Genomic DNA, 12,078 nt, shown 5'->3' with positions numbered 1-12,078 from the left:
AAAGACTTTTCTAACTCATCCTACATATTCCTAAGTGTTTTGTTAGCAGTTGTGACTTTTTTGCTCCTTTTAATGAGAACTTCATTCTGTCATTTTAATTTTTCTGTTCTGTTATGTTTAAGCTCTGCCAAATCATATTTTAAACATTTTTAAATAAAATACAGAAAAATAGATTAAACTAGTATTTTAAAAAATCAAGCGTGTATGTAATCACACTCAGGCCAGGAAATTTTCCCAGTGAATTTCCCTCAGTCCCTCCCAAATCACAACAACTTCTGTCTTCTTCAAGAAGTAAACATTATCCTGACTTTGATAGCAGTCACTTATGTGTTTTCTTGTACAGTGAGCCATGATGTACATAATCATAAACAATGGACTTGAATTTTGCTTGATTTTGAATTTTATATTGAGGGAATCATACTTTATATATTCTTTTGTGTTATGATTTTATTTTATGATTGTAAGAGTTATCTGGTTGTTTCCAGTGGCTGTTTTTATTCATCTTTTATTGCTATAAAAGATGAATGAATGACCATACCACAGACTATTGCTAACCTGAAACCAATAGATTGCCAGATATTTCTCTGGCAATAATGGGTTTATTCAGGATCAACAGAGAATTATAATTCAGCATCTGTAACCATGATGAGCTATGTGCAGTCTCCACATGGCAAGGGAAGGAGAATGCTTTTATACAGGGGAAAGGAAGTTGGGAGGGCTACAGTAAACTAAGAGTCCAGGGCTTTTCATCGGCTGAGTCCTTGCCAGAAATAGAAGTCCTTTTTCTTCCAGTGGGGTTCTATCTTTGCAGGGTGTGAGAGCTCCCCCTGCTGGTCTCCCAGTTCTATTTAATTGAGGTTTCTGTTTAGTAGTTTTCCTAGGCTATATAAACCATTCTATTGGTGGACTTTTGGGTTGTTTTCATTTCTTTTCTTTAATGATTAGTGCTGCTATGGGCATTTTAATACATTAACTGTGAGACACCCATGTACACATTTATCTAGGGTAAATAATTAAGAGTGGAATTTAATATCTTGGGGAATATTCCCCAGGGATTAGACTAATTTATTCTACCACTGGCAATGTACAAGAGTTCCTGTTGCTCTCTGTTCTTGTCAATTTTATCAGACTTAATTTTTAAAAGTTTAGCCAGTCATGTGTGGTTTTAGCATATGATTGTGTAAGACTGGAATTATTTCTTCCTTGTACTTTGTAGAAATTTCTGGTGAAGTCATGTGATCTGGAGTTCATTTTTGTGGAGAGTTTTTTGACTTCTGCCTCAATTTTTAAATAATTATATACTTACATAGATTTTCTCTTATTGAGTAATTTTTGGTAAGTGATAATATTCCTGTAATTTTATCCATTTTCAATTTTAAAACTTATTGGCAAGTGTCTAATAATACTGTATTATTATCTGTTTAATGTCTCAATCATCTCTAGTGATTTAGATATCAGTCATGTTTCATTAATATTTTATCTTATTATTTCTTCTACTTTTGTTGAGTTTATTTTACCATTCTTTTTCTAAATTCTTGAGTTGGATGAGTTAGCTCATACATATTTCCTTCTTTTCCTACAGACTTTATGATTTTCCTTCAAATCACTGCATTAACTTCACCCTACAAGATTTTATACTATATGTAGTGTTTTTGTTATTTTTGAGTCTAAAATATTTAACTTCCTGAAGATTTTTTTCTTCAACTCATGGATTATTCTAAAGTGTACTCCTTACTTTTCAAACATAAGAGGAGTTTCTTGTTATCTTTTTACATTTAATCTCTAGCACTGTAGTCTGAGAACACTTCTGTGCATGATTTCAGCTCCTTAAAATTTGTTAACATTTGTTTCACGGCCCATGTATAGTCAGTTTTGTATGTGTCCATAGTGCACTTGAGAAGAACACGAAGAGTTCTGGGCTGCAGTTTTCATATCAGTTAAGATTGTTAATTCTGTTGTTCAAATCATCTGGTATTTTTAGTGATTTTTTTTCCAGATAATTCAATTACTGTGAAAAATAGGTTAAAATTTCTGTTATAATTACAGATGTGTGTATTTCATTTTGTAGTCCTGTTAGTTTTTATTTTCTATATCTTGAGACTTTTATTAGTGACTGCAAATTCAGAATGATTGTTTCCTGATGAATTCTTGATGACCTTTTCTCTTACAATGCTTTTAACCCTAACGTTTACTTTGTATGACATTTATGTAACTTGTGTCAAAATTGGACTATTGCCCCCACCAATTTATGTGTGTTCCATGTGGGTAGCAACTGGAAAATATTTTTACATACTCAGCACCTATATAGACACTTAAATGTTGATAGGCTAGATAAACAGAAGATGAAAATTAAAATTAATGGGTTGGGGGCGAATCATCAGGTCCAGAAGGTTGAGTTGAATATGATTCATCAGTTCGTGATATTATATTATCTTTGGTTTATGCAAGGGCCCTCTGTTGCCTGTTGGTTGGTTGGTTAGTTAATGTATCTCCATTAACCATATCTCCTTCTCACCTGTAGGCAACTTACCTAATGTGTTTGAAATACACCATAGAATTGTGTGTCCTTATAAAAGATGTAATATTGTTTCTAGGTGTATGCATTTTTATTTGCATAAATGGCATGGTGCTAGAGACCTCATTATATACCTTGCCCTTTTACACTCAACACCGTATTTCTAAAATCTACTTATGTTGCTATACTTTTAATCCTGTTCAAGGATTCAGTTGCTTCATAGTTTTCCTTTGTGTGTTTCCACATTTTATTTACTCCCTGGACCATAATTATGACTTTGTAATTCATGATATGATATAGGAGTGGATATCTTCAACCCATAAATAGCTAGAAGTAATGAACATTATACTTATATTCCTTGACTTTACCCATGTTGTGTTCATTTTTTAAGCTTCTGGGGTCCTCCTACATGCCCCGCTCTCAGATCTCGTGTGTGTGTGCTGTCATGGGAGATAGTTCATTTCATCTTTAGTCTCTCCTCCCTGCAGGTTGGAATACTGTGGTTTGACCGCCCTCTGTTGTCAGGATCTCTCCTCTACCCTGAGCAGCAACCAAAGACTGATAAAAATAAACCTGACCTTGAATACCTTAGGGCATGAAGGAATTAAGAAGTTATGTGAAGTCTTGAGGTCTCCTGAATGTAAACTGCAGGTTCTAGGGTAAGTCGTCACTGGCTTCTCAGGGGGAAAGGTTCCTGGAATGAGGGGTTTGGGGAGCCACTCGTTCAGGGCTAGCCTCAGCCTCAGCCTGACTGTGGGTCCTCTGGTGTTGTCCAGGCCCTTATTTGTTTTTCTCCCATCGAACACTGAATTCCAAGAGATATGATGTAGCATAGGAGTTAGGAACCAAGAACTCTGGAGCCAGACTACCTGAGTTTAAATTCCGGCCCTGCCACTTACTAGATACTTGAACTCGCGCTAGTCCCCAGTCTCTGTGTTTCTGTTTCCTTATCTGTAAACTGGATGAAATGCTAACATCTGCCCACAGGGTTTCTGTGAGGCTGGACCACCTGAGTCAACACAGGCAGTATTTAGAGCAGTGCCTAGCATATAATGCGTTTGTGTTGGCTGTTTTCATAGTCATGATTAGTAGAACTATCTTGCTTGAATAGGAAAAGGCTCTCGGCAGATCCTTTAAAATCTTAACCTATTTTCTCTTTCTCTCTATACTCTGTTGTCCTTCAGCTGCTGTATCTCCCTCAGTGGATCGGTCAGTTTCCTTGCCCGCTGCCCAGCCATGTTCATATTCTCTTTCAGGTCTCCCCCGCTCAAATAAATCCCCAGAGAAAGTAAAGGGCTGTGGGGAAACCGGGAGGTGCTTTCGTGGCAAGTAGAGATGTTCCCTTGTTTTCTCAGGCTGTGCAAAGAGGCATTTGACGAGGAAGCCCAGGAGCTGCTAGAAGCGGTGTGCAGCAGCAACCCACACCTTGCCATTCAGCAGGACTGTGATGACCTTGACGAAGAGGACGGCTCCTGGTGGCGGTGTCTCTGACTCAAAAAACCTGGTAGTCTTGAACAGAGCCAAATAAAGAACCCGGCAAGACAAGGCCGGGGGGCTTCATGTCCAGATGTCCCGCATTTGACGTCTGCCAGGTATAGGTTAGTCACTTCTCTGTAAAATGCTCTAGTTCACATGGGGGTTAAGAGGCAAAAATAAAATGGAAGACTTAAAGCTCTGTGCAAGTGTAACATGTTTTTCACTGAACTTGGAATTGAAGAATTCAGAGAAGCCTAGAAGTGAGACTAGAGGAGGGGGGCTGGGGAAGATTACGTTCAAGCACCTGGCTTGCCTTTCTCTCCATTCCCACCGCCAGGGCTTTCTTCACAGCCTCGCCATCTGCGGCACATTTTACTGAATGCTTCCCCGTTGAGTGCCTGGGGCCACTCGGGTCAAAATCACTTGGGTGTTTTTTTAAAATGGAGATTCCTAAGCCCCCACACCAGACTTACTGAATCAAGGTATCTGGGTGAGGGCCCTAGAAACAGGCATTTTTGATAATTTTCCAGGCAATTCTTTGATACATTAATATTTAAGACTCACTAATCTCAGTAGAAACAGGAGTCCACTTCTGCAATCAATCTTTTCCGTAGCTGATTGTGAAGATACAAGGAGATATAAAGGTTATTGGGGTTGGAACTTAAAAACGGATTCTTCCATTTGGCAGAAACACGGCACAATGACATTTTCTGGGAAGGAATCTTTTGGTTATTTATCGCTATGTAACAAACTATTCCAAAACACAGGGGCTTAAAACATGAGTCACTTTGTTATATTTCATGATGTGATGGATTAGAACCAGAAGGGGCTCAGCTAAGCATTTCTTACGCTCCACAGGACATCCCCCTGTGTCCCTTGGTGGTGTTCAGCTGACAGCCGGGTTGCTGTAGAAGCCTGAGGATGACTTTAGTCACATGCCTGGTGCCTTGGACAGGATGGGTGACTGGCAGGCTGAGTTGGGCTGGGCCCCTCTTCCCTCTAGGCTTAGGGCCTCTCCAGCAGGGAGGAAGGACTACTTTGTTAGAGATTCAGGGCTTGAAAAAGTCAAGTGGAAGTTGCCAATGCTCTTAAAAGCTAGGCCCAGAACTGGCATAAGGTCACTTTTCTTTCACTTCCTTGGTCAGAACTATCGAGGCCACCCCAGATTCAAGGGCCATCACTTGTTGATGGCAATAGCGTCAAAGAATTTGTGGCATTCCTTAGTCCACCACCAACTCTTACCAGTTTTTTCTCCCTGTCTGTAGGGGATAAGAAAGCCTCTTAGCTGGGATAACAGCTCCTGGGTCACTGTAGCAGGGCTGGAGACAAGAGTGAACCAAGGCAGTTAGAAAGGGGCAGATGGCAATCATGGGACAACTTGCAGGTAATGTAACTGGAGCTGATAGCTGCACAGAACAGTGATACGCTGACATATGGCAGAGATGATACCTAGAGAGGGGTCAGTATTGAGGTTGACTCCCTGTGATGACAATCATGCTGGTTAGAGAAAGCTAGCCTCGGGCTGTTGTAACAAACACAGAAAAGGAAGTACATGTCAGAGAAGGGGTGTTCCTTTCCCACAGCAGCTTTGGGCTGCAGTGAGCATCTTATCTTTCAAAGACAACAGGATTTCCAAGCTGCCCAAGTAAAACTCCAGCCAAGGTGTTGATAAATGCTTCTCATCAAGGTGATTTTTTTTTTTTACCAAATTTTCAGATAAAAGAAAATTCTTTTGTTTTTTAAACCCAATTTCAGAGCACTGAAGATAACAGAGGAAGATAACTTTCTCATTTCATTTTATACAGTGAGAACTTTGATGATAGAACTTACAAAGGTAGCACTAAAGAGAAAGCTGAATATTGCTTATGAATATATATGCAAAGACCAAATGTATTTGAAAATTAATTCTAACAATTAATTAAAATATACCATGACTATTATGATTTATAACAAGTGCAAGAGAGGACAAGTACTAGGAGGAATGTTATAATTTACGACATTAGCTACTTGGTGGAGAAAGACCAAGGAATCCCCTTTATATTGTCAACTACTTCTGTAGCACGACAAGGACTGTTTCCCTTGTGCTGACAACAGTACACTAGAAGCACCGCCATTTAAATGTTGAAAACATGCCTGGTATCACTGCTGTCAGGGAACCTATGGGCCGGGATTAGGGTGTGGCAAGTGAGGCATTTATTCTCAGGGTTTCAAGTACAGGGTCAGACACTGTCTTTCTTTAAATGTTTAATATTTGGTTACCATGAATATTTTTGCATTGATTTTGACTTTTACAAATATTCCCCTAAAATGTTGTTTATCTTGATTACTGAGGTTCCTTTTTTGTTTGTTTTGTTGTTGTTGTTTTTGGTGGGGGAGGTAATTAGGTTTGTTTATTTATTTATTTATTTATTTATTTAGAGGAGTAATTGGGGATTGAACCCAGGACCCTGTGCATGCCAAGTATGCACTCTACCATTTAAGCTATACCCTCCTCCCCTACTGAGATTCTTTGTTTTTTGGCATCTCCTTAAATTTCATGCATCAGGCAAACCATTCCCCTTATCCTAAACACAGCTCTGTGTTAGGGATGGTTTGTAATTTTAAATGGTGTAGTTAAGGAGTCAAAGAGGATAGTCAAAAAATCAAACATCAGCTTTGTTGATTCTTTATATTTTGTCTGTTTTCTTTTTTATAAGCTTATTTTGTAAATTCTTGTTTCATATTTTCTGTTATCGTTGAATTTGTTTTGTCAGTATGCTTACTTCTTAAGTTAGAGTCTTACCTTATTGATTTCCAGCCTTTTATTTTAAGCATTAAGGTTTTAATTCCCTTCTTATTTACATTTTAGCTGAATTCTCATGCTTTGAACATGGAGTCTTTTTTTTTTGAGGTATAATTGATTTACAATATTATATAAGTTTCAAGTATACAACGTAGTGATTCAGAATTTTTAAACATATTCCGTTTATAGTTATTATAAAATGTTGGCTATATTCCCTGTGCTGTACAATATATCCCTGTAGCTTACTTATTTTATATATAGTAGCTTGTACATCTTAATCTCCTACCCCTATTTTGCTCCTTCTCACTGGTAATCATTAGTTTGTTCTTTCTCTGTTGATCTGAGTCTCTTTCTTTTTCGTTACATTCACTAGTTTGTTTTACTTTTTAGATTCCACATATATGTGGTATCATACAGTGTTTGTTTGACTTTTTTCACTAAGCATAATACCCTCCAATTCATCCAGAATATGGAGTATTTTCACTAACATTCAGGTCCAAATATTTTCTGATTTACACAATTCTTTTTCTGTGACCCATATGTCACAAAGAAGCATGCTTATAAATTTCCAAACAGGCATTTTAAAAGTTATCATCTTGCTATTGGTTTTTAACGTAACAGAGTTCAGATAATGTGTTCTGTATGAAAATCATTTTTGAAATTAGTTAAAATAGAATTTCTGGCCTCATATATAATCAACTTTCTATGTGTACTTGAAAATAATATGCATTTTCCCATGAGTGAAAATGTGTATGTGTATATGTAGCCGTTAAGTCAAGGTTTTTAATGATGCAGTTCAAATTTTCCTGTACTAATTTTCTCAGTCTATAAATTATTAAGAATATTTTCTTTAAATCTTTTAATAGGATGGACAGATTTCCTATTTGTATAGTTCTTTAAAATTTTCCTTTAGATATTTTGAGGCTATGGTATTGGGTAAATGTGGTAGAAACATGTTACAGGCAGCTTGGAGCTCACATGCTTTCAGCTTGGCAACCAAGGAGAAAAGATCTCTTCTTTCCCCTGCTTTGGTTTAAAATGTTTTCCAAAGACTAATTGGTCCATTGTAGATCCAGAGAAGCAGTAAAATAATTTTCAAAGATTTTAAATCATGACTCTTATAGAGATGCAGAGTGAATTCTTGTGAAAGAATATTATCAATTCATTAGTAAGGGAGCTAGTGAGATGCTGATTTACAAAGCATTTGAGGAACAAGAGTTTATATATCCATCATGAAAGGCATTTTTAGAAGTTAGAATAACATAGTAAGGTAGATACAAAACTGATTAATGTCCTACTAGGCAATAAATGATAACCTTTGGGATTATCTTTTCAACCATATAGAGAAAATTTACACTGGTAAGAATTATTTGCACTGCTATTAGGTTTCTACAAGATAACCTTTACCCTTACAAAGTTGTGAATGTTCTGATCAATAGAACTAAGAGTCAGAGAACTGTTAAAATATAAAATGAGGCACATCAAAAATTTTAAGAGTTTATTTAAACAAAAAACTATTTAAATAGGGGAATGCCAAACCAGAAATGGTTAGGCGCACTCCACCCGACAGGAGCTAGGGGAAAGACTTTAATAGAGAAGATGCAAAAAGCAAAGCAAGGAAATTACTTGATTGGCCAAAGCTGAAGTATTTTCCTTATTTGGAAAAGCCTAGCTGGCTGTAATTGGTTGTCCTTAGGTTTCGATTTCTTAACCTTGAGGCATTTATAACCTTTTGGTTTGCTTAGTAGCAAGGTAATACTAAAGTTTTAGAACCACCTCAGTCTAATGGCCTCCTTGTTTAGCTAATTGAACATAAAGAGACACACCCATAGGAAATCAGACAACCCCCAGTCTGCTAGACAATATGCCTCAAACTACAATTAAAAGGACACTTAGTAACACCAGTAATACCTTTTGCCTAATTTTGTTTTGGATAATTTTTCTTAACAGTGCTCACCTCTTAGAACAAGTAGATCTCTGTTGGCGATGTGGCCACCAAGATTATTGTTGGTTGTCACAACTGAGGGTTTCTACTGGCATCAGATGATGTTTCACACATCAAGTGAATCTGGAATCAAAGGATTTGGGATTTAGTCCTTTTACTATCAGTTACAAGTTCTGTAATATTGGCAAATATTTCGTATTTTCATACTTCAATTATCTATACAATGGAGGCTAAAAAAATATGTCTCACTAACTTTCTTGATTCTTAGCCCAGGAGAAAGTGAACTTTGGGTTGAAGGAGGAGGGAGATTGTCTGAAGGACAACTGTCTATACCCTCCTAGGGTGTTGTGATTTATAATAAAATAAATTTTGTTCCTGGCTCGCCACACAAAAACCCTTGGGATTTCCTAATAAGAGCAATGGTAGCATCTTTTGTTCTAATATTTTAATTTTGTCCTCAGTTTCTGAAATTGCTTCAGAGCCATACAGGTGAAATGGGTAACTCATAACAACCCCCTCTCAACCACACTTGAGTTAATGTTATTGCGGTGACTGTTGGAAATCCCTTAAGGATGGGGGGCTGGTTACCAGGGAAACCAACCAATTAAAGAGTTGGAACTTTCAGTCATACCTCCTAACGCCAGGGATGGGGTGCGGCTGGAGGTTGAGTCAATCACCAATGGCCCGTGATTTAATCAATCATGCCTGTGTGCTGCGGCCTCCATTAAAACCCAAACGGAGGGGTCTGGAGAGCTTCCAGAATGGTAAACCAGAACATATCCACCTGCCAGGCTCCAAACTCCTTGGGGACAGAAGCTCTTGCTGTTCAGGACGTTGCCATATGTATCTCTTCGTCTGGCTGTTCATTCGTATCCTTTATTGTCATTTGTAATAAATCAGGTAACCTAGTAAGTAAAGTAAACTACCTTCCTGAGTCCTGTGAGCCGCTCTAGCAAATTAATTGAACCTCAGGAGGGGGTCTTGGAAACCTCAGATTTATAGTCAGTTGATCAGATGCACAGTTAACAACTTGGACTTGTGACTAGCATCTGAAGTGGGAGCACTTTAACCTACAGGATCCGATGCTATCTCCAGGCAGACAGTGTCGGAACTGAGTTAAATCTGTGCGACAGCTGGTCTCATCTGAGGAGAATGGAGTTAATTGCTTGGTGGTGTGGGGAGAAAACACGTATCATACCTTCTATCATCAATACGACATAGAATGCAAGAGAAAATTATAATGAAAAACTAGGTTGAAAAGACTTCTTTTCAGTCTCCTACTACAGCTTCTTTAAATCATCATTTCCTGTCTGGTCTCCTGGCTTCTCTTACTGAATTCTACTGTATTTTCCACACCACTTTCAATGTAATTTTCTTTAAAAACAAAACACAAAAAATGCTCAAGTCTGTTTTCCCCCTCCTTCCACCTCTAATGCTTACATTCAGCCTCATCTTTTGACCCCTAAACACAGTGTAAACCTTTATACATATTCTTTTTCATTATAGGTTATTACAAGCTATTGAATATAGTTCCCCATGCTATGCTATTTTTGTTTATCTATTTTATATATAGTAGTTAGTATCTGCAAATCCTGAACTCCCAATTTATCCCTCCCCACCCTCTCTGTTTCCCCCTGGTAACCATAAGCTTATTTTCTGTGTCTGTGAGTCTGTCTGTGTTTTGTAAATATGTTCATTTGTGTCTTTATTTTTAAAGATTCCACATATGAGTGATATCATATAGTATTTTTCTTTCTCTTTCTGGCTTACTTAGCACGCCAGTCTCCAGGTCGACAACAGTACTTTCAAACAGAAAAACACTGATTAGCTTATCATTGTGTCTGTTTTCCTTTGCATATATTGTTCCCTCTGTAATATTTTTCTCTTCCTGCCTTAGTCTTCATTACTTTATCATCACAAATCTTCTCTCAGCAAATATTGATACTTCTTTAAGAACAGAGGACAGGGTGAAAACTAATGGGTTCCTTTATAGCAACAAGGGGAAAGAAAGACTATGAGCTCACATGTTAGTACTTTTGTCTTTCAGATGTGATTAGTCGTTTAACAGCCCCCTTTACTATTTGTCATCACCTTCAGAATCTCCTTCACCTACAGTGCCTGCCATAGAGCAGGTGCTCACTGCCTGCTCTGCTCGTCCACTCTTCACAGAGCCAGCTCTGGATCATCTACAGACTGCAGTTTCACTATCACATCCTCCCCGATGCTGAGCACTCTAAGTACCAGCACCTTCTCCCCATTTCCTAATGAAGCACCACCGTGTTTCCTTCCTACCACTAACAGATTTCTCAGTAAATGAATGAAAGCAAAAATATCCTACTCCTCCTGGGAACATCTGCATTACTTTCCAGCTTCCCAGCAACTCAATGAAGCAGGTGATCTTTTTAGCACAGGAAAACCCACTGACTCCCACAGTTTGGGAGACTGCTCCAGGAACAGCCAGCTCTCCGGAGGCTTCTGGAATCGCAGCATCCACATCCAGTGGGAGTCCCTGGATCCTAGGTAGTTGAGGAAAGGAGCTCAGCAGGCTTTAGCCGCCCCACGGGAGCAGGTTGGTGCTAGCTGTAGGTAGGGAGGGGCGGGCACCACTGGCCGGGCTGGCGTCTCAGTGGGTGCCGGTCTTTGTCCCTAAGACAGGTGCGGTCAGAACTTGGCTTAGGGCGCCAGGTAGGAGCGTGGGCATGCCTGGAAAGGAGGCGACCCCAACCCTGGTCTCCATACCAGAGAAAGCAGAACCCCAGACAGAGCTTTGAGGCTGCGACTGCTCTCGTTACTTGCTGTCCTGGGTTCTCCTTTCTCTTGTAGTTCCCAGATCTTTGCTGCTTGGTCAGTTTCACGACTCATAATAATCACCAGTGTCCCAATCTGTGAAGGCCCTTCCCTAAAAAGGGCCAGAAATGAATTTCTCCAAAGTGGGCACTTGCTATAAATCATTGTAAGAAATGAATGATAGATACATATTTCATCACATGTAAGAAAAAGAAAGGTGAGGTGATGTGGGAAAGAAAGAAAAAATTATAGTCATCAGTCATCCCCCCTGTGGGAAAAACTGCATAGTCTTACTAGCATCCTCCTCCATCCCAGATCCACCAGTAAAAAGACAAGGACTCTAGTGAGGACACTCCTTAGCCCCACTCGTGTGTGTGTGTGCACACTCATGAAGATGTGCAAGCCAGCCCTTCGTAACTATATCTAGCCCTTTAGACAACCGATGTTTTAACTGTCCATTCCAACTCTCTACCAGACTATTATCTAAGCAGGAGAGCTCCCTGTCCATCTCTTTACAATAGGGGCTGTAAAGGATGTTCCTTGGTCTGAAGAAATGTCACCTGGTGATCCAAA

General features: G+C 38.9%; 1 protein-coding gene across 3 annotated transcripts in view; it reads left to right on the top strand.

Annotated features, from left to right (window-relative positions):
• Nucleotides 1-12,078, top strand: part of NLRP14 (NLR family pyrin domain containing 14) — a 39,566-nt gene that overhangs the window by 23,961 nt on the left and 3,527 nt on the right. Inside the window, exons 9-10 of one of the 3 annotated variants that reach the window (XR_004323321.1) lie at nucleotides 3,004-3,174; nucleotides 3,871-4,113. Coding sequence is in view for 1 of the 3 variants with exons in the window: in XM_032489136.1 (XP_032345027.1) it covers nucleotides 3,004-3,174; nucleotides 3,871-4,006 (307 nt within the window). In the remaining 2 variants the exon portion in view is untranslated. Of the gene's footprint in view, nucleotides 1-3,003; nucleotides 3,175-3,870; nucleotides 4,240-12,078 lie in introns of those variants that run through there. The other 2 variants (XR_004323320.1, XM_032489136.1) reach the window with 2 other exon arrangements.

The sequence above is a fragment of the Camelus ferus genome, chromosome 10 (assembly GCF_009834535.1).
Source record: "Camelus ferus isolate YT-003-E chromosome 10, BCGSAC_Cfer_1.0, whole genome shotgun sequence".
Taxonomy (NCBI): Eukaryota; Metazoa; Chordata; class Mammalia; order Artiodactyla; family Camelidae; genus Camelus; species Camelus ferus.
This window is presented reverse-complemented; position numbering and strand designations above follow the sequence as displayed.